This window comes from Rhinopithecus roxellana, chromosome 9 (genome assembly GCF_007565055.1).
Source record: "Rhinopithecus roxellana isolate Shanxi Qingling chromosome 9, ASM756505v1, whole genome shotgun sequence".
Lineage (NCBI taxonomy): Eukaryota > Metazoa > Chordata > Mammalia > Primates > Cercopithecidae > Rhinopithecus > Rhinopithecus roxellana.
The window spans coordinates 127,618,991-127,642,281 of NC_044557.1; the positions used below are offsets into that span (position 1 = coordinate 127,618,991).

General features: G+C 39.4%; 1 protein-coding gene across 4 annotated transcripts in view; it reads right to left on the reverse strand.

The window, feature by feature from the left end:
* LONRF1 (LON peptidase N-terminal domain and ring finger 1) overlaps window positions 1-21,371 on the reverse strand; it is a 33,842-nt gene extending 12,471 nt beyond the window's left edge. Inside the window, exons 1-8 of one of the 4 annotated variants that reach the window (XM_030937966.1) lie at window positions 20,551-21,370; window positions 9,028-9,146; window positions 6,743-6,865; window positions 3,819-3,968; window positions 2,719-2,959; window positions 2,520-2,583; window positions 1,549-1,563; window positions 1,116-1,230 (exon numbers count right to left, since the gene is read on the reverse strand). In XM_030937966.1, the coding sequence (XP_030793826.1) occupies window positions 1,116-1,230; window positions 1,549-1,563; window positions 2,520-2,583; window positions 2,719-2,959; window positions 3,819-3,968; window positions 6,743-6,865; window positions 9,028-9,146; window positions 20,551-21,271 (1,548 nt within the window). In that variant the 5' untranslated portion in view covers window positions 21,272-21,370. Of the gene's footprint in view, window positions 1-1,115; window positions 1,231-1,548; window positions 1,564-2,519; window positions 2,617-2,718; window positions 2,960-3,818; window positions 3,969-6,742; window positions 6,866-9,027; window positions 9,147-20,550 lie in introns of all 4 variants that reach the window. The other 3 variants (XM_030937964.1, XM_010380104.2, XM_030937965.1) reach the window with 3 other exon arrangements.
* Window positions 21,372-23,291: the final 1,920 nt, after the last annotated feature.

Here is a 23,291-nt window from a genome sequence, read left to right on the forward strand (position 1 = left end):
AAATGGAACTAACAAACTCTTTTAAGAATAAATTTATCTGATGTTTCCTGACTTTGAAAACATCCTAAATAGCTTTTGTTTTACATATCAGCTTGTTTTATAGATATATATATATATGTAAGACACATCTCAAATGTAGTAACAGACATGCTATTGTGACATCCGTACTGAGTTGTTTTCTATATAGGAAACACTGTATGTATATTCATAATGGTTTCATGAATTTTTCAATTCATATTTGGAAGGTACTTTTCTTTAAGTAATCCTGTCAATCATCAGCATCACTTTCCCCAATCAATGCTACAAACTGCAACTGCCTCTCAGAAGCACAGGCTGTAGCCTGACCGTAGGTGCTCTGCAGTCACTCGAGCATGATTAAGAGGGTGCTCTCTTCTCATCAATTAGAGAGGACACCCACTGAGATCTAGCTACTTTCCTATCACAGGTTATTAGCACTGATCACTGACTCTACAAGAAGGGGTATAGGAAGCTGTACCTCCCTCTCTTCTTTCCAGTCTACCACTTTTCTAGAGCTGCACTGTCCAATGTTGTAGCCATTAGTTACATGTGCCTACTTAAATTTAAGTTAATAAAATGTAAATATAGTTCCTCAGTCGCACGAACCACATTTAAAAGCTTAATAGGTAAACATGGCTAATGGCTAATACATCAGACAGCAAAGATATGGAACATTTCCATCAATGCAGAAAATTTTATTAAAGGAAGTTGTTCTAGATGTTAAGGAAGCTGAAATGGTCCTCAAATCTGGTTTATTATTGGGGGTTGGAGGCATGGCAATAGGGTTTCCCCAATATAGTCATCACCAAAATTGAACTTATCCCTGACCAGATAACTAACCATACCCACTTTTGTTTAAAAAAAAAAATTAAGTACAAGGGGTTTGGTCTTCAGCATCTGTCTTCTTTCCCCCCATCTTCTTCAACCTCATTTTTCTCCAACATTAGCATATGGGTAATAAAACATTATCCTTGTTAGTCCCTCAGCATACAGAATGTAATTCTGAACATGATCATCACTATTTCTATGGCTGAACAGAAATTAAACCATGCTGCCAAACTTAAGACCAACAAACAGACACATATACAAATATTTACCTCTTTTAAGCTTTCTTTGCAAAGAGGACAATATGGTGCATGATCTAAACAACGCTCAAGACAATTCTTACAGAATGAGTGTCCGCAAGGGGTTGTTACTGGCTCAAAAAACAACCTGAAATCAACCAAAATACATGTTAGTTTTCACATTAAACTATCCACTGGAAAAGCTTGTACTACTATAGAACCATAACACTAATCTCTATTTAAAGGAGGAAGAAGGAGGGCCCAGCAGGCAGGAGAGGAGGGAAGGGGCAATGATAAGTGTAACCATACCCTCCAGAATGTTATAAAACTTCTCCATCAACAGAGGTTCCTGCCAAGGGCCTAGAGCTGTCCTGACTAATGCAACAGCCCCTGGACACTATGGCTACTAAGCACTTGAAATGTGGCTAGTACAAGCTGATATGTGCAGTGAATGTAAAATACATACCAGATTTCAAAGACTCTGCAAAATAAATAATGTAAAATACATCATTAAAAATTATTAGTTAGCTTTTGTATAGCCTTTAGATTCCCATTTTAATATCAACTTAAAAATGATTCCTTAATAGGTTTATAAGAGCCTTATGATTTAAAACTCATAAAAAGACGATCTAATAAATAATGCAGTTGAATCTTAAAGAAATGTTAGGCTTAATACCATTTAGTATTATTCAAACATTGCAGAAAAACTAGTTTTACTTATTTTTTGAAACACGATAGTTTTGAATTTGCTAGAAATAGATTTAGAGGTACTTTAGGAACTGTGCAGTATAATCCCCTCACTTCACAAATGAAGAAACCAAGGCTCAGAATTAAGACTTGCTCAGGAATATAACTGCTACCAGCCTAGTGTGACCAGCACTAGGCCTTCTGTCCCCATATGAATCTTTTGATCCTACACAATTCATGTAAATGAGAAATGTTATTTCAAAACATTTAGTCTTCTAGAATTATAGCATTCTGAATAATGGAAATCCTTATCCTTATGTTACTTTAAAAAGATTTTATGGTTAATATACATTAATAAGATAGGATCATATACCTAAAATACATAATTAGAATTCATACCCAAATTTAAAACCATGGAGATAGGTAAGTTTCAATAATAATATCTATAACTTTCCTAGTACTTTACAATTTCCCAGATTCCTTTTATACTGAAGCCATGTGATTCTCACAACAATAAGATGTAGGCTATGCAAAGCTTGACCCCACTTTCTAAATTAGGAAACCTGAGGTTCAGAGATTCAGTTATTTGCCCAAGGCATGAAAGGTAAACCCAGGACTAAAATTCATGTGTTTTTATTTTTATTCCAGCATTCTGTTACTTTACATTGTCTATTATTACCTTTATCTACACTGTATTTTATTTATACTAACATAAAATATTCATCTTCTATAAAGAAGATATATGCTTACCTCATGCAGAGAGAACACTCGAAATCTGAGACATCGATTAATTCTTCTGGAATATCACCATAAGCTAAGGAAAACATACAGACTTCATTGGGAGTTTCTATTAAAACAAACACATGGGGTTTTCTTCTTTAGGAAAAACTTTAAAGACTATTCTGACTAAATAAATTTATTTTATATAAGTGTAGAGCAAAATGTTTACCTCCTTGTTTTTTAAGCTTATTTCTTCCATCTTCATTTACAATCATATCCTGTTCTAAAAGAGACAACTTTCTTTTCAGCAGAACACCTTTTTCTTGAACAGACAGAACAGGTTCTGAGAACACTCTTTTTAAACAGTCCTCTCTGGCAGGCGTTTCTGCTGAATTTATAGACTGTGCTGACTGAGCACGGTTTAAGCTTCCTTTGACGGGCTCTGAAGTGACCTCTGGTATTTCTTCACTCTACAAAAATACAATAAACAAAGGTAACCGTATTTCTTTACTATCCTTTATTCCTCTCACCAAGAATCAAACTGAAATGAAATTTCAATGCCTTATAATGCTCATTTTAATGTTCATTTAATAGCACTAACTTGATTCCAATACTGTGACAAGTAAATGATTTTTGCCAGCACAGTTGGCCCTCCGTATCCATAGGCTCTGCATCCGTGGGTTCATCCAACTCGGGATAGAAAATATTCTAAAAAAAAGCCTGAACATATATAGACTTTTTTCTTGTCATTATTCCCTAGACAATACAGTATAATAACTATTTACATAGCATTTACATTGTATTAGGTACTATAAGTAACCTACAGATGATTTAAATATACAGGAGGATGTGCATAAGTTATATGCAAATACTGTGCCATTTTATTAATACATCAGGGACTTCAGCATCCTTGGATTTTCGTCTCTGTGAGAGGTCCTGGAACCAATCTCCCACAGATACAGGGGATGACTGTACTTACACAGCCCTAGAAATCAAGCTGACTTTTGTTATAATGAGGTTTAAAAGTAGTTATGCTATAACACAGCTGTTCCTACCCTGAGGAAACATAAATGCAATGTTCTATACATATTTTTAAATACCTAAAAGTTTCCTGACATTCACGTGACCTAAAATTGTGATTCATTAGCAAATATTTTACATAAAAGATTTTAGTGTAAAATAAAGGCTATAGAAAAAATTCTACTAAGATAACTAACCAGGTTAAAAGTACTTAAGTAGGTGCTAGTACTTGAAACTAGGAAAGTGAAGATCGTAGCTTGTAAAGAAATAGATACGCTAAATTCATGATAACCTCGTCTCACCCCGTACCTGCTTTGGGCTAGGTTCACTGGGAGACTGAGACTCTTCCATCACTGAAGGAAAATCAAAAGGTCTGTTTTTAGTACATGGTAATGAACTCCAGGAAGATTCCTTCAGGCCTTCTTTTAAGTTTTCAGGTAATAATAAATCACATAAAATCTGTAAGAGAAATATTAAAAGTAGAAAATATAAAATATTTGGTTAAGGATAATTTCATATAAATGTACCTAATTAAGAATATTTCGAAAGTTTATAGCAGACATTATGTTTAATGAGCAGGAGAGGAACAAGGTAAGCAACACTGTAAGTTCAAAAGTCTTGCAAAACTAGGTATGCCTCATGGGGTCAAATCACCCACAAAGAAACTATTCAGAACTTTGAAAGGAAGGCATGGGAGTAGTTAAGCCTCAGGATAAAGGCTGATCTTTTAACACAAGGAATATAAAAAGATCTTAAAAGAAATATTAAATATTTACCTCTGAATCTTAGTGAGCCCTATCCTATCAAAATAGTTCATGGTTCACCTCAATGTAGATTTATGAGGTTGGCCTTGGGGCATTTATGTAAACTAAACTTGGACTTCTAACTACAAAACTACAAAATTCCTCGTATACACTCAATTTAATCTCTCACTGAACAACTAACCTGTGTGGGCAGTTACTGCTGCCCAAAACTTGGTTAGGAGCACCCCATGGCAGCTTCCCTATAATAGCTAGGAAATAAACTGGGAGACAGCTGGAGAATCAAATTTCTGGGTGCTTATCTCAGGAATACGCCTAAAACTCCAACAGAAACCGGCTAAGATGGGGGAATAACGTGGCTAGAATAAAATGAAAGGGATTCTGATTATTTTTGGTTGTCAAACAATCTGTATTTATGGGTATAGCACATATTAAAGTCTAAAGTGGAGGTTCGGTTTTTCAGATGCTATCTTTCAAATACACAAAAATCAGAATAAATCACAAATCATTCATGGAAATATAAACAATGTAGATAAAAGCATGTATCTTTGGTAGGTGCTCAGATACTCCATTTAATAAGCAAACATTTAAAAATCTGTATATACACATTTATATTTCCTCTGTTTTAAAAAATGTATTAAACACACATCCACCCTAGAACCCAGCAATTCCACTCTTAAGTTTTTGCCAAAGAGATGTAAAAACATATGTCCACAAAATGACTTGTACAAGAATACTCATAGCAGCTTAATTTATATCAGAAAAAAATACTGGAAACAATCCAAATGAAAATCACTACCAACTGAAAACCACAAATTCCATTATGTTCATATAAAGGAATACTTAGACAACAACAAAAAATTGACTTGATGTATCTAAAAAATATTATGTTCAGCAAAAAAAAAAAAAAAAAACACAAAACCCAGACACAAAAGAGTAAATACTGTATGATTCCATTCCAATGAAGTTCTAGAATAAGGAACACTATTCTACAGTGACAAATCTGAACAGTAGTTGCCTCTAGGAGCAGGGGATGGAGGATTTACTGGAAAGGAGATGAAGGTACTTTCTAGGGTGATGGAAATATTCTCCGTTTTGACTGGGATGCTGTTACACAGGCATATACATTTTTCAAAATTCACTGAAGTGTAAAATCCACGCATTTTATTATATGTAAATTATACCACAACTTAGAAAAAGTATATTGGAGAAAAACAAAATATTCTAAAGCATTATTTGTTTTGCATCCACCTGATCCTATTAACCAGCAAACAAATAGTTACAGAAATAGAAGGATGTCTGGCAGCATACAAAATACAGAAACACATGCTCTTAAAATTAAAGTTTGCAATCTTACCAAGAAGATAACACTAATGAACATGGAACAGTCAGAAAACAGACAATAGTAAACATTTTCTTCTTAAATCAGTGGGCTAGAACGTATAAGCAAACAAACCTCATAGAGGCTATACCAATGCCAGCTGGATTCTTAAGGGGGTTGAGATCTGAGAAGAATCTCAAAGTTCTCATGCTGCAGGGTACATAAACATCTCTTGGGCTGGTTCTTAAATGGCTGCTCCGATTTCAGAGATTCTGAATCAAAGACTTGTAGTTGGTGGGCCCAGAGCTCTTCAGGTTTAACATGATCCCCACATGATTCCGACAAAAAGCCACACTCTAAGAAACACTGCAACTGTGATAAATAATGTGGCATGTTTTGAGTATATAGAGGAGAGCATCATGACTGGGACCCTGAATTTGGATTAGCATAGATTTTCTCAAAGAATTTTTTGAAGACCTTACTCTTTCCAGATATTCTGTGAATAAGTCTTGCAAGAGCTGAGTGCTATTTTATTTCATGCTGGCATATCAAAAGCTATGAGATGTTCTGGAGAAACCTAATTAACTTGGCTTAACCCAGTGCTTCCCAGTGATGAAGTGAAGTGCTTCACTTCATCAGACAGCTCCCTTCCTTCCCCCATCCCCTATTTTAAAAAATTAATAACTATTAACATACCACAAATAGAACAAAGTATGGAAAGTGACATCTGGAGTATTGAAAAATATAAGGCAAAACAACTGGACTGGGAAATACTATTGGCAATCCTGGGGAGTAAGCAAGGATAGACCTGAAGTAAAAGGCAAAAGGCAGGTCGATAAGGCTTCTGAGCAGGAACATAGTGATAGCAACGCTTAATTAAGGACCATCGGTCTGGCTCAGATTGAACAAACTATTAGAAAACTGACCAAAAAAATGCATTGAAATATCTGTGAATGAAATGTTTCGATTTCACTACGAACTCAATACAGTAAGTATATGAACCTGAAAACCACTCAAATTGTCCCATTTGTTCCTAAGTTAGATTTATTTACTACTTATGTTCTTATTCCAACTTTTATTAGCATTTTTTTAAAAAACCCCACCTGTCTCTTAGCCCTACCTTGAACTGTAATTGTTAGTAAACTGATTACCTTTTGTACTTGCAGCTTTGCAGGTGCAAAATCTTCATCAAGGGCTAAGCACTGGAGAAAGAGCTGTAAGGCATCACCTAAAACACCGGCATCGTAGAGTACTTTTCCTTTCCTGAAGTAGACCTTCAATAAAAGCACAGATATAAAACCTTTGTGGTAAGAATTGCTTTTTAAAAAATCATTATCAAGTAAAGAAAAACAACAGTTTGCTCAGCAATGCTGATTTTGGGCCGACTGCGGTAGCTCATGCCTGTCATCTCAGCATTTTGGGAGGCTGACAAAGGTGGATCACTTGAGTTCAGGAGTTCGAGACCAGCCTGGTCAACATGGTGAAAACCTGCCTCTACTAAAAATACAAACACTAGCCAGGTGTGGTGGCATGCCTGTAATCCCAGCTACTCGGGAGGCTAAGGCACGAAAATCACGTGAACATGGGAGGCGGAGGTTGCAGTGAGCTGAGATCACACCGGTGCACTCCAGCCTGGGTGACGGAGCAAGACTGTCTCAAACAAACAAAAAAAGGAAATGCAGATTTTAAAATTCTGAATAATTGAGGCCAAAGCATTTTAAAGGCATACCTACACACCACCCTGGAGAAACACTAAGAGGGGAAGTGAGGCTCAGACAATGACTTTTTGACCAAAGTTCCACACCAAGTCAGAGCTTGGCAGGATCAGAAATACCACGTCCCCACACTTGAAGGAAATTACTGATTTAAATATTATTGATTTAATAAGAACTGTTTGAGGGAAAAGGAAATTACATGTGAAATTATACTGACTTTAAGAATGCATCAAAATTAAAGAAATATTAAAATGTGAAAAAAATTTTGTCCTAGATTTAGGACAATATGGTAAATCTCTTCCAAGTTATCAGGACTCTATAATCGCCCGTGCTATTTTTTTAAGAAAGTACTTATCGACATAACACTTTTCATAAATCCCTTTTGTCTTTCACTTTTCTCCTTTGTAATGTGAGTTCAGCAAACTCTATGACAAAAATTAGAATCCCACTAATTATCACCGATAAACCCAAAATTCAGTTTGTGGGTTGGTCCAACAAAGCATCAACTGATAAGCTTTAAATGTTCCTTGCTGATGTGATCAGAATGAAAGAGATTCTTAGTATTAACATCAGAGGAGCAGAAAGAACGTTCTAGTCAAACAGTTTTTTAGCTACCACTTTAATGGCTGAAGAAAACCTTTCTGATGACATCACTTCTGTGCTAAGTCCAGAAGATTCCTTTTCAGTAGTTTTAAAGCCATGCACACCGACCACTGCCCTCTTATTCTGAATATATTTGCTTTGTACTAACCAGTCATGCCATCATGAAACTCCGTATCATTTCTCTCATTAATTTGTAATTTTTAGAGCAGCCTTACTACACTGTCCTCAAAGGCACAGTTTGAATGGAGGGAAAAAGTCACGTAAAAGAGTAACTTATATCTTAAAGAACACATTTGGACTAATTTGCCTTGACAATTTGATAAAAAGGAGAATCTGTAAACTGATTGTATGTCATACACACTCCTAAGTCTTTTTAAAAGCCACAAGAGCAAGGCAACTTCCTTTGTCCCTATCTTCTGAATTAAATCACTGCCTAATCACATAGTTACCATATAATACCTCACAAAGTTTCCAACTTTAAGAACCTATTATCTTTCCATTAATAAATCTCATTCAATGAAGTCCAGTTTGCATCCATCTTCACAATATGGCAAGTTGTATTTCTTTGCAGGTATTTTGTATAATAAAGTCTTTTTTTCCCGTACCATGAATTGTTTGTTCCTAATTTATGAAAGAAAAGTCTCTTATAATTAAACAAACTGTGAGATGATACTCATCCTCTCAAAATACTGAACCCAGATTAGTTTTTGAGATGGGGTCTGTCACCAAGGCTGGAATGCAGTGGTACTTCAGGGGCACAACCTCAATCTCCAGGACTCCAGTGACCTTCCCACTTCAGCCTCTCGAGTAGTTGGGACTACAGGCACAAACAACCATGCCAGGCTCATTTTTGTATTTTTTGTAGAGACGGGGTTTCACCATGTTGCCCAGGCTGGTCTCAAAATCTTGGGCTCAAGCAATCCATCCAACTCAGCCTCCCAAAGTGCTGGGATTATAGAAATGAGCCATTGTACCTAGCTGAACCTACATTTCTGGAGCACTAGGTATTTTATTTGGAGTCAACCATCTACTTTGTCAAAATTCGTAACTGTGAATGAATGCATGTCCCCTATAGTTGAAATTTTACAATTTATGCAAACATAAAACAGTAATTTTACCTCAGGCCAATCTGGAAGTTGAAAAAGAACTGCATTTAAATCTTCTATGGCTGCTTTAAACTCTTGGAGACCAGCATATGATTCCGCTCTGTAAATTTTTACAATCAAGTCACTGGGCTCTGAAATAAATATTTCATAAGGATATGATTACTTCTAAAAGATTATTACGTAATCCACAAAATATGATCATACCAGATTAAGAAATGACTTAGTGATTCCAGGGTTAATAATCACCAAACTAAAGTCTATAAGCCAAGGGCAGTACAGGCACAACCCATTTTACATGTTGAATCTTATCTACAAGTTGTATCAAATCATTGTAAGTAGATCATTTTTGTGGAGGAAACTGTTTTTCAGAATATTGTAAATACTTTTATGATATGAATAATCACTCCTAAGAAACCTTTTTTTTTTTTTTAACAAAGGGTAGTCTATAAAGATTTTAAAGACTTATTTCTTAGATGTTTAGATTTGCCTTTTTATAGTAAATCTTATATTTTTACCCTACTTTCTAAGTCCTCATTTATAAAAATAGCCATATGTGTAACTATTGCATGTGGAATTCCCACAGTGACAAGGGACTGACAAAGGCTCAATCTTATGAGGGTATACAGTAGTCTTGATTCTGGAGGAAATGAGTTAGTAAGAGTCAGCTTTTAAGAGATCGAATTGTAATTCCTGCCACTAGCAAAAACGGTATTGGCCCACTTCAAAATATATTTAATTTAAAATACTCCTGAGAAAAAAGGCTTTGTTATTCGTTTCACTATCATCTACATCTGTACTTAAGAAGCCAAATTATTATCTTATGGCATTCAGAATTTCAGACACTTAGCTGGTTCACTGATATTACTGCAATCAATTACTAAAGGTATGCAGATTCTAAAACTGATGTCCAAGCAAGAAATTAATTTTTAATATAGCAACAAATGACACCAACTTGACTCTTATTTTAAAGCTATCTTTGAGATCTTTAAAAGCATAAGGTATTCACTGTAAGATGGGCATAAAGACCTTAATGCCTCTAAATAAAATTTAATAAAATTCATCAATAGCTGCCGGGTTTACTCTAGTTTTTAGATGACTGCTTTTCTATTGATAACTCTCACTTGAGCAATTAATTTAGGAAGGCCTCTTTCCGTTGCTGGTGTCTGAGAACTGGAATTACAATGTTCCCACAATTTTATATCAATGAAAACATTTAAAGAGTAAAATTAATATTTTATAAAACTTTTTACTTCTTAAAAAAAACATGTCTAGAGTATTTTGTCTGGTGCTTCTTAAAGCAATGAAAAATTATCTCTGAACAAAATGCATATGAATTAAAAGTTCAATATGATTAATCAATCAAGAATTAAGAGTTCCTAGCACAAACCTAGACCCTGTAGCTATTCAAAAATGGTTTACATTATTCCTGTCTTTGAGGAGCTTATAATCTAGCTAGAAAATTTTACTGTGAAACAGCATCATGCAATACTGACTTGTCAAGTACAACTGGAGTTGAGAAAACAGAGCGATGTATGGCAAAATAGTCTAACAACGAGTAGTAAAAGCATCAGCATCAACAACTCCAGGTGATAAAGGACTGGGCTCAGAAGTGCAGTTTTCCACCCACAGCTGGGGTGCTTCCAAAAGCATCCTTGAGACAGACTCCGCTCAGTACCTCCAGCGAGAAGGAGTTCACTATCGCAACAAGCAGCCTATTCTTGGATTTTTATTTTTTTTAATTTCAATTTTTTTCTTATATATCAAGTTCTCCCTTCTTTATATTTGATGTCATGCACGTTCAGAACTGTTGAATATTTCCCCTTTTATCCATTGCCTTCACTGCTCAATCACCTTTATAGTTTCTTTATGGCAGCAGTGAAAGAAGTGACTCAGAAGACCTGTCTTTGAAAAAACAGTCAAACTATAAAATGTATCCACTCTGACCAAAGCAAAAAAAGACATATTCCTTCCCCTCTCCACACAGAAAAATTCGAGATATTGAGATCTCCCTAAAGGAGGTCCGAAACAGTATATGTTGGGGTAAGAAGAGAAGATGCACGCTCTAAATAGAGATAAAAAGAGCCAGATTTTAAAACTCTTGCTCCCTAACTCCTTGTCTGTAATGTTCTTATTGAGAATTTCCAATGTTAATGGATTATTTTGAATGATTATTTTTTTGAAAAAAAACAAAAAACAAAAAACCCCTCATCAGGTGAGTTCAAACTTCCAATACTTTTTTTAAAAGATTAGGACCATCACACTTACTGATCTCAAATTCTTTTTAATTCTAAAAAAGAGCCAAGTGCGCTAAAAAAGCATACACAAGATCTGCCTTCCATGTAAACTTTCACGAAAGACAACAAAATAGCAATCAGTCCTGACTGTATCATTAACTTAAGTTTGAAAGAGTCAATAAGTATTTACTGTATGCTCTCTATGTGACCTTGAGGACACTAGAGAGAACTAGTCACCTCGCTGCACACGCCATCAGGGAAGATCCTGGTGCTCACTCCATTACTGCAGGTATCTGTAGTACCCAGCAAGTGCCTGGCATATTATATACTTTCCATTTTTGAAATTGACAAAATTTCAAAAGTTGTCAAAATTTGATGAAGTTGTCAAAATTGACAACTTTGACAAAATCCAAAGACTAACATGGTTTGGGCTAATTGTATTGAATATGACTGTGGTACCTAACTCTGTGATCTTATTCTAAATCACTTGGTGTCTCTGGTCTTGTTTCCATATCTACCAGAAGCAGGGACAGATGTACTAGTCATCATTTTTAATTAACTCCCTGATCTTTATCTTTAGTCCTGATTTTTCACCCTAACTTCAGATACATCAAATTTCCAACTGCCTGCCATACTTTTTCTCAAACTCAGCATGTTCTTCACCAAAAAAGCATTTTTCACTGTATTCTCTATCACTGACACCACTAACTTCCCAAATCAGAATCAACTTTGTAAATGTCACCTCCTATGATATGCCTCAAATCTGCCCTTTTCCAATCCTATTGCTAGTAACCCTGGGTTAGGCTCCCCAAATCTCTCTCTAGTACTATTGCAATAGCTTGCTAACTGATCTCCCTGCCTTCAGTTCTACTCTACCCTACATCCTTACCATCCACAAGATAAAACAGGTATTATTTAGTACAAGATCCTCCATGCCTGGCTCCTGCCCATCTCTCCAGCCTTAATTATCATTATGAACCTCCCACTCACTCAAAGTCCCAACTATACCTCACTACCCACACTGCCCCATGCATACCATTCTATTTCATGCCTCCTTCCTGTGCTGAGCTCCTCCCTTATCATACCATTCTTTATCTTGATAACATTTTATCATCCAGCAAGACTCAGCTCACCAATCTCCTCCCAAGATGCTTTGCTTTAGGTCTTCCTCCACAATTTATGATAACCACCAAGAGCATGATCTGGCTCCTCCACCTACTCACTGTGACTTGGGGCAAATTGCAAGTAATATCTGTACTTTAATTTCCTTAGCTTTAAAATTCAGGGGCTTTTAAAACATTAACACCACTATGTGCTGTTCTAAATGATTTACAATCTTCAGCACAATTCTACACGGATCTAGGATTGTCCACATTTCTATAGAAAACAGCGGAGAGCTTGCCCATGATCATACAGCTAGTAATTGGTGGATTCGAGATTCTAACGCAGGAAGCCAGCTCCAGAGTTCTAGCTGTTTACCGCCACACTATTAATATGTTGGTAACAGTCTCTACCTCAAGGGTTACTCAAGAGAGTAAGTTAATGGGTGCAAAGTACTTAGAACAGGGCTTGGTACATTGAAAGCATGGCGTGTTTGCTATTACGATTCTGTACCTTCATTGTATATATATGGCAATTATTAAAGTAATTTAAAGATTTTTGAACTCCATTATTTCCTGCCTTTTATCCTCAGATCCTGGCTTTGATAAATGTTCCCTGAACTACGGAAAATTCATTAAAATTTGATTCCTTAAGCTCAATTCATGTTCCCATTTTCTCTTCTTTTACATCCAGTATGATCTGTAAGTCATTCGGCAAGTAAAAAGATTTAAATAAGACTCTGCTCCCAGAGGAATCTAATCTTCAGCTGTCCAAAGCATTTATTTCGTGGGTTGAAGAGACAGTTGGTCACGGTTTCCTATCTTTGTTCCAATCCTTAGGGATCCGTGATTAGTAACAGGAGTCTTAAAGTTGTTTCTTTAGTTCACCTTCAAGAAAGTTTTTTCAAATCACAAAAGCTTAAAAAATGTTTAGTCATAAAATTTGAAAAATATAGAAATAAGAGTTAAAAACTATCTTTTTCCCATCACAAAGAAACAGCCAGTGTTGGTATTAACAAAAGAAAAAAATTACCACAAATTTAAAGTTCGAATTGGCTTTTATCTGTGATTCCAGAAATGGGCAACACCTCATTCTACAAAATGAGTGTTCTGATGAGCTAAGCAGAGGAGGTTAGCCTTCTAGGCAGAAAAGGGCTGAAGAAAGCAGAAATAAGGGACACAAATTGTTTCAAAGCTGAAAACTTTCTTTACAGAGTTAAAACAGGACTTTCTTATTTCACTAACTCAGGTTGACTGAAATCTCTCTTTTTTTTTTTTTTTTTAAAAGAAAACTGGCTCATTTCAATTCAAATTCAAAGTTCAGTTTGATTATGTGGCACTTAGCACAAGGGCCTCCATTCTAATTCTGTCTGGTCTGCTGGTGCCAATAATTACTAATATGGGAATAAGGGGTGTGGTCAGTCTAAAACAACAGCCTCCCATGTATTTTTGTTCTTTATGTGTGAAGTACATTATTAATATGTAGTTTTATAAAATATATCACATATGCTGTTTATAATCTGCTTTTTTCTTCCCTGTAATACTAGTCCACATGATTTTTAATAGTTGCAAAATATCCTACTATATACACAACCTATTTAAAAATTTCCTACTCTGCAATTAAGTTACTTCCAACTTTTGGCAGTATAAAAAGTATAACAAATGTCTATCTATATGTATCTGCTTGCCTTTTTAGTTATTTGCTATACAGTATGTAGAAAGTTATTTATTTACTGTACTTTATTTTGTTATTTATTTGAGAAAAGATCTCACTCTGTAGCCCAGGCTGGAATGCAGTGGCATTATCATGGCTCACTGCAGCCTCGACCTCCTGTGCTCAATAGATCCTCCTGCCTCAGTAGCTGGGACTCCAGGTGCATGCCCCCACACCTGGCTAATTTTTAAAGTTTTTGTACAGATAGGGTACCGCTATGTTGCCCAGGCTGGTCTCAAACTCTTGGGCTCAAGTGGTCCTCCCTCCTTGGTCTCCCAAAGTTTTGGCATTATATGCATGAGCCACCATGCTGGGCCTACAAAGTTATATAGATATACAACATTTCCAACACATTCTGCCAACCCTTCTTTTATAAAAACTTTATTTTACACTCCCACAAGCTGTGTTCTCTTTGCTAGAAATATATAAATTAAAAATAGTTTCATAATTTTAACAACCTCCATTTCTTCATTAAGTTTGACCTTTAAAACTTTGTGTTTATTCAGTATCTGCGCTGTGTATAAGTTCTCTATTCATATCCTTTTTCTCATTTTTCTGAGTGTCTTTTTCTTAGATTTATATATCAAGCTATCAAAATTTTCAAAGGCTTACCAGAATATCAATTTTTTTTTTTTTTTTTTTGCTTCTATTGCTTCATTAAGTTCAGTATAGTAGGACTTGGTTACCAGGGCTGAGCTCAAAGCTGCCAACTGATAAGTTTTTGATGATTGATTAAGAATGTTCAGGAGTAGGAGTTTGGGATAGTAAGATCATAAACACTGGATACAGAAATTGGGTTCACATCCCCTTTTGGTAGTTTAACTGTTTGAACTCTCCTTACCTATAATATGTTTACCTCTAAAACACCTACATTTTATAACTGCTGTGAGGATTGAATAAGATAATGCATGTTAAACAGTTAACACCACACCTGGGACATACATGCTCCATCTATAATAGTTGTTGATAACATTCCAAAATATCTCAAAACAAGGTGATGAAGATATTAGATTAGCCCTTGATACAAGGTACAGAAGAGTATTTTCTACCTTGTCTTTTACCCACATAAATGGTAGCCTAGATAAGAAACATCTGTAGGGATCAGCAGAGCAGACTGGACAACAGACAGCACAAAGGTGGGTCAAGGGGAGGGGAAGCAAAAGAGCTTATCAAAGGGAAAGAAAAAACCAAACAGAAGCTTCCATCTTGCATTTTAGAGTTCCCTGAAGTCATTCAACTTCAATAATAAAACAATCCCAATTTTCAGAAATACCTTTGGAAAGAGGCAGAATACTACACAAAATCATTTAAAATTTTACTTGAGATTTTCCAAGCCTCTTAGAAATATTCCAACAAATACAAAAATGATTCTGAATAAACAAAAAGTTAATATATAAATAACTTGAAATCTAAGATAATTCAGTTTTGGTAAATTCTGCATTTGATGAATGAGGAACAGATTAAAAAACAAATTATTCATTTGAAATGGGACACTTCAGTTTTTTAATCATTTATATCAATAGCCATTATAGTTGATCTTTTTAGTAACCCTGAGGCACTAAAAAAAAAAAAATCCTTAAAGTATCTTATGAATCAAAGAAAATAATTAGAGATAGTCTTGGTTAAGAAGTCAATTAGGCGGTAAACCCCACTTTCTAGGGATTTTCAATTTGCTGCAATTATAAAAGAAACAAAAAATACAAACTCTACAAGGACAGGGACTTTATTTTACTCCTTTTTATATTTCTAGCACCTAAAACAATGCCTGGTATATAGTAGCTACTCAATAAAAAATTGTTGAATGGTAAGAATAGATTTATGTTTTACATGCTAATTTTAAAATAAACTTTGCATTTAGAACCAATATGCACATATTTGGGTTCTGCTTTCAGTTTTAACTTGGTCACTTACTTGCCTTAAGAAAGTCACCTAAAATTCTTGGGACTTTTCTTAAATCTGTGAATTAGGTATGCTAATACTTACCCTCCTATCTCATGTGAGTTTGTGTATGGATCAATTACGATAATAGAAATGAAAATACTTGTGAACTATAATCACCATACAGACATCAATGTTTACTGTTTCAAGTCCTCTGCACAATAAGGAAGGACATAAATAAGTTACAGGAGCCTCCCTTTATCCGGGGGGATACGTTCCAAGACCCCCACGGATACCTGAAACTTCGGAGAGTACCAAGCCCTATATATACTATGATGCCTATGATAAACTTTAATTTATAAATTAGGTATAGTAAGAAATTAGTAACAATAACTGATGATAAAATAGAACAATTATAACAATATGCTGTGATAAATGGTACATGAATGTGGTCTCAAAATATTTTATCATACTGTACTATGTGGGTAACTGAAACCACAAATAAGGGGAAACTACTGTATTGTTTAAATTCAAATTTCTTCATTTTAACCTAGTTGAGTTACGAAATAAAAACCCTCCACATTTTCTTTAAATGGATTCAGTATTTACCTATAATTTGACTGGTCTTCTGATAGCTAAAGCTTTTCAGTATCTATAGTTTATTGATGAATGCTAAACTGCTAGTTAACATGTGTAGACTAAAATCGGGATGTAATCTTTACTCTCTCTACCAAGTGACAGAACAGAACAGGATGTAAAATCCCAAGGTTTAGATTCCAGTTTCAGTGAAATCACCTTCTGGCTAAAACACACTTCTACATTTTAAAAATATTTAATCAATATTTACTGGGCATTACTCTGTGTCAGGCACTATTTAAAGCACTTAGCATGTTTTTACTCATTTGATTCTCACAACACCCTATGAGGCAGAGACTATTCTCATTTTTCAGATAAGGAAACCAAAACACAGAGAGGTTAGGCAACATGCACAAGGTCGGAGAGAAACGAAGGCTGCGTTGGGAATGAAAGCCAGGTGTCAGCTTCCAGCATGCAGAGCTTTAATCACTAAGCCACACTGCATGTCTATCCATAGGTGCCTCAGTTTCCCTCTGAGGATAATATTATGGTACTCCATAGAATTCTCTGTGAAGATCAAATGATATTAATATGAATAATGTAAAAATACTGGGTAACAGTCAAGGATCATATTTTTATTTTTATTTTTATTTTTTGAGACCGAGTCTTGCTCTGTTGCCCAGGCTGGAGTGCAGTGGTGTGGTCTCTGCTCACTGCAAGCTCCACCTCCAGGGTTCAAGCAATTCTCCTGCCTCAGCCTCTGCAGTAGCTGGAACTACAGGCACGCACCACCACGCCCGGCTAATTTTTTCTATGTAGATACAGGGTTTCACCATGTTGGCCAGGCTGGTCTCGAACTCCTGGCCTCAAGTGATGCGCCCACCTTGGTCTCCCAAAGTGCTGGGATTACAGGTGTGAGCCACCATGCCTGGTCAAGGATTACAGAATTAATATTAAAGACAAAATTTTCCTTACCCAAATATTTTAAAACAAAATGTTCTCCCCCTTACAACCTTTATTTTTCTTTTAACCTGTACAAATTGTAAATTACACTGTTCTGTTGTCTTCTTTTAGAGGAGAGGTGAACACACGAAGGAGACAAGTCTGTAAAAAAACGTTAAACACAAAAGGCAGACAGCATGGCTTAGTGGGATCATTTCAATAGGCTCAAGTACAGAGATTCAGAGCAGGAAAAACTTTACATAATATCCTTGAATACTAAAAAGACAGAAAGTTATGAAACATCTGAGAGTTAATACCAAAAGATCAATGGTTTAAATGTTATCTAAATATATTTCAATTCAACAGAAACTTATGTAATCTAAATGGGAAACTTCTGATTTTGGCAAAGGTTTTCAAGCTTTCTTTTGCTGCTGGCAGAGATAAGTTTGGATGTGTGTGGGCTAACTGCAGACTAGATTTTTTCTAGTTAATAGTATTTACTTGTTTCATTATAAGAATTATATGAAAAAATTATAGTGAAGATCTTTTTTTCATTATCAACAATAATGACAGGGTCATTAATAACTACAACTGTACAGTTACATAAATACATGTCAAATGCCTAACTTGCCAATTTCAAAGAAGTTAAAGCCTAACGATTATACAAATAGATTATGACTGTACTCGTTAACATTTTGATTTATACCCATAAATTGTGAAACACTTATAAATCAGCCCTTTACCAACTCCAATAGCTCTAAGATTTTTTTCTCATTTTACTTCCCATTAATAATTCAAAAGATTTAAAAAACTTATCCTCATTAGTGCCATTCGGACATTTTCAAGTATGGAATTAATGATTCTTGAAAGAACTAAAAATGAGGAAAAAATTAGCTAATGAGGTGAAAGTCGGAGGACTCGGGTTCTATTCCTGCAAGAGTAGAATTAAGTTGCTTAGTGCGCAAAATCCCCACGTGCAATCTATGCAGCTTGTAAAAAGCAGAGATTACATCTTTCAGAGCCTTTTCCTGTTAAACATAACATCCTCGATACAAGAACCAGAATCTCTGTTAAGTATTATTGGTCACAGAATGTTAAGCTAGACCTCAATTAGCAAATGTGTTCACTGTTCTTCCATGGACCAGGACCTGGATTCTTGTGAAACACCTAATTTAAGGTCGAATCACTACATCAGTAGTAGTACTGTCCATAAGTTTCAGCCTCAGTGACCAAAAAAACTTACTTGGATATGTATAATAAACATTTTCATTGGATGAGCTATAAGGCAGGATGAACCCTAGACCAACGTTTAGGAGAAGTGGAAGATACAGCGCTGCCTCTCAACCAGTTAACAGTGTCACTGTGCGCAAGTCTTCACTGCCTGGCATCTGCTTCCTTGCTTTAAAAATCACACCATGGTCAGTTACTAGGTGGTCTGTACAGCTGAGTCCAGTTTCCCTTCTCTTTATTCACCCAGAGAGGCAGAGTCATCCATATCAGAATTCTGTATTCCAAACACTTTTCTTTTGTTCTGAGCCTTTCTATTTTATAACTGCCTACTCCTCATAAAGGCACTGAAAGAATACAAAAATCTCCGGTGTTTGTGCTTCGAACTCTAAAGATATTAAACAATGCAAGATCTTGACATTAGTTCAATATGACTAAGCACTTGGGACAAAAGATGACCCGAAAGATGATCCTTTCAGTTACACAGTCTATAAATTTACCTGTAATACCTAAAGTCAGCTGCTATTCTAGATGTCTATTTTCTTGGGGATTATTCCCCCAACTATCATTTCATGCCAATGGATAGATACTAAAATCTTGAAATACGCGTAACACAAGGTTTATCAACAGTGGCACTTGGGGCCTGATAATTCTTTGTTGTGGGAATCCTGCTGTGCCTCGTAGGATGTCTGAGCAGCACCCCCGGCCTCTCCCACTAGATGTCGGTACCAGCACCACCACCCACAAGAGGTGGCAACCAAAAATGTCTCCAGATATTGCTCTAGATAATGTCCCCTGAGAGAGGGGAGGTAAATCCCGCTGGTCAAGAACTACCGATTTAAAGAACAATTCTTCCTTTTACATAAGAGAAGCTTGACACTGCCCCTTTTCAGCGCCTAAAACCACCTTAAGAAGAAAGTGCTAGCTAACCTAGGTTAGGAGGCCGAGGCTGCTTCTTGGAGACTAAGGAATGCACTCAAGACCTACAAGGCCTTTCCCCACAGCTTGATCCTAAGTGGAACGGCCAAGAGAAGCGTGGCAAAGAACTCTGGATCAGGAAGCCCCTCTCATCTTTACCATAAGCTAGGTGCACTGCAAAGTACATAGGAAATAAGCATGATCTGAAACAGGCCAGCTAAAACTTTCGAGAGAAACCAGTTCAGGCATTTCCAGGTAGCAAGGGACCACCGGGGCAGCTCCGCCCCAAGCCCCAAGCCCAGCGGCCTGCGGGGCCTCCCGGGGCCGGGTGCCCGCGCGGAGCTCCCGCCACGCCCACCGGACGTCACCCGTTACACAACGACCCCCGCCCCCAGCTTATGCAATTCTGCCCTCCCGCGGCTCCCAATTGTCCCGGTGACTTTTGTGGGTGAGGAAGGGAGACGCCACCTTCCCGGCCTAGTTGTCCTCGCGGGGGATTCTCTCCCCACCCCGGCAGTCGTTTCCCCGCGGCGGGCCTGGCCCGAGAGAGTCAATTCCCGGAAAGCGCGCAGCAGGAAGCGAGCGGCCGCTCGGGATAGCTCAGCTCCCACCCATCCCGCGCCGGGGCAGCCACGGTCCCGGTCACCCACTCTGCGCCCGGAGCGCGCGCCCGACGGCCAGGCCGCCGCCGAGGGAACCCCGCGCCGAGCGCCCCTCCCCGCGCTGCGTCACAGTCGGCTCCCAGGGCGATCCCCATTGTGACCGAAGCACCCCGGGGCGCCGCCCCCTCCCACACCCCCCAGCACCCCGAGACCCGAAACCCAGTGGCCCAGCGGCCCTGGGGAAGCAGAGAAGACTCCCGGGACGCAGACAAGCTCCGGGTCCCGGGTCCTCCGGGCCAGGAGGGTGCGGTCGGCCCGGCCCCGCCGCATCCCCGCGCGGTCACCTGCTCGCAGCGCCTCGCAGGCGGCGGCCAGGGCCTCCCGGTAGCGCCCCTGGTGCAGCAGCTCCCCGAGTCTGCCAGCCGCCCGGGCCCGCTCGCGCTGGCCCGGGAACCACTTCTCGGCCAGGTGGTTGAGGACGACGCTGGTTCTGAAGTCTGAGGCGGCGATGGCGGCGGCCAGAGGCGGCGGCCGCGGGGCGGTCCCTTCAGCATCAGTGGCACTGGCGGTGGCGGGCGGCAGCCGGTCCCGGCAGAGGCGGCAGCGGGCGCGGAGTTCCCTCCGCAGGCAGCGGCGGCAGTAGCTGTGGCCACAGGGCACGGTCACCGGCTCGCTCAGGAAGCCCCGGCAGCCCAGGCATCTGAGGAGCCCGCAGGCGCCGCCGTCCGCGCCCGCAGCCGGGACCGCGCTCCAGCTCAGCCCGTGGCGGAGCCGGTAGTTGAACACCAGGCAGTCCACCAGGGCGCCCAGGCACTCGGGCCTGGCCGGGGCTCCGCGGCGCAGCGCCGCCGCGAACGCCTCCAGCGCGCCCTTCAGGTGGCCGCCCAGCGCCAGCAGCTCCCCGCGGCGAAGCAGCAGTTCCCAGCGCTCCGACTCCGCGGCCGCGCGCTCCAGCCGAAGGCCGCTGCCGCCGCCCACTTCCCAGAACCGGCCTCGGCCCTGCGGCGCCGGGGCCATCTCCCGACTCCCTCCCGGGGAACTCCTCGCCACCGCCGGAGAGGACATGGCCCGCGGAGGGCTGCGCTGCCGCCGCCCGCCGCCACGGTCCCGGAGCCTCCCGGGCGCGCGGCTCCGCACGCGGCCCGCGAGCAGGGGGGCGTGGCGCGCGGACACGGCGGGGCGGCGCGCGCCCGGGAAGCCCCGAGGGCGGGGCCTGGCGAGGGCGGGGCCGGGCTCGGCGACGGCGCCGGGACTCCCCCACGCAGCCCGCGGCCGCGCTCCCGAGGAGCCAAGCGCTGGGCCCCGCCCCTGCGAGCCCCCTCCCGGCGGGGGCGCAGGTCAGATGATTCCTCCGTCGGAGATCTAATTGGCTTCTCCGGAAAGGAGGGCTCGGCTCGTGACGGAACAAAGCCCGATGGAACCCGGAGCCTCAGTCCCCGCTTGCCTGCTCGCCGACGCCCCCACCTGCGGTGGCCCGCGCCCCTGCCGCGCGGGACTCAGGGTCACCACCCCTCCCCCGACGCCCCCGCCCAGGCCGGACCTGCCCCAACTCCTGGCGGGCAGGGGTCTCCCGGCGTGTCCTCACGCTTGTGCGGGTCTGCATTTTCATTCCTCTATGCCCAGGTTCCAGGTGGGCGCTCCCAAGCAGGGGGCCTGGGAGGGCACCTTCGGCAGATGACTGGGACTCTTCGGTTCTAGAGGACTCAACTTTAAACATGAACACAAAACCCACGTTCCTGGGGCGACTCCCTCCAGAGAGCAAGGAGTTTTTCCTGGTGCCAGGTGACTGCTGCCCGTTGCTTAAAACTCATCGTAGGCCCACCTCGAGGGAGAAAGCCCACAGGATCCTCAGGTGTCTCCACACCTCAGGCACTGCCTTACAGCTGGTTAAAGTCTGTATTTGGCATATTTAAAAGAAAAATGTTTTTCACGTGGCGCTCACCGTATTACTACAACCCAAGCAGGGTCTGCAGTTTTGCCAACAGAAGAAAATGATGGGGTTGATATATAATAGGTGCTATTTCCCTTAAACTTCACAGCGGCAAGTTTAAAGCTCTCCGCTGAAAATATTTATAGATTTGATTATAGGGTATTAGATTGTTAATGTTGGGAGTCACTTAGAACTTTTAGTCCTTTTTCAAATGATTGGAAACAGAGGGAAAGTTATTTGTCAAAAATCACACAGCTAATAGAGATTTTAAGATCACGTCTATTCCACTATTTTACTACGTTAGACTGATCATATATAATATTTAATAAAATAATAGTAATATTTCATAGAAATATATGAGATTTTCAAAGTAAAGGAAGTTGCTAATTGGAAAGTTCACCTGAGCATGGTATGTTTGAAAATGGTATAAGTTTAATATTTCTCTTTATAAGGAACGGCACTTAAGGCTAAAAAATGTTTTGAGTTAATGTGTTTTCACTACACAATGAGCAAGTCGTGCAACGGCAGAAAAGATTGAGATATATTACCCTAAAGGGAATGAATAAAAAAGAGGTGCTTGAGAAAAAGCCAAGCCTCCTGTTCCAACAGGATGCAGACAGAAACAAGTTCATTTATCATTCACATTGCACCTGAAGCAAATTGCAGCTAGATCCAAGGAGCACCTCCTCAGCATTTGGCATGGGAAGCACTGGGATTAAGTCATGAGATAACCTTCAATCCAATCCTAACTCCCGAAATGACTGCCTTCCCTCAACAAGCAGAACAGTGACTTTCATCTGAGGTCCACATACTGCCTTGAGACTTGAAATCGCAAATAATATAACAAATATCCATGTGTACAAGCACATTCATTTTTGTAATGCATTCTTGTTCTTAATGGCAGCTTGCAAAATGTACAATAGTAAATAATGTGTTCATGTTTATTACAAGGAGCATAATAAATTAATAAACACTCATAAACTTCTTTTCAAATATAAAGTCGGGTTCTATTACGGGATTTCTGCCAAAAGTACAATATGTGGTTCAGAAAAATAATGTGAAGTATTATTTGTCCTTTGGAGTTCCTTTCCGTAATAAATATGACAGATAACCACATCTGATTCTGATGTGGAATAAAATGGCACAATTATGATA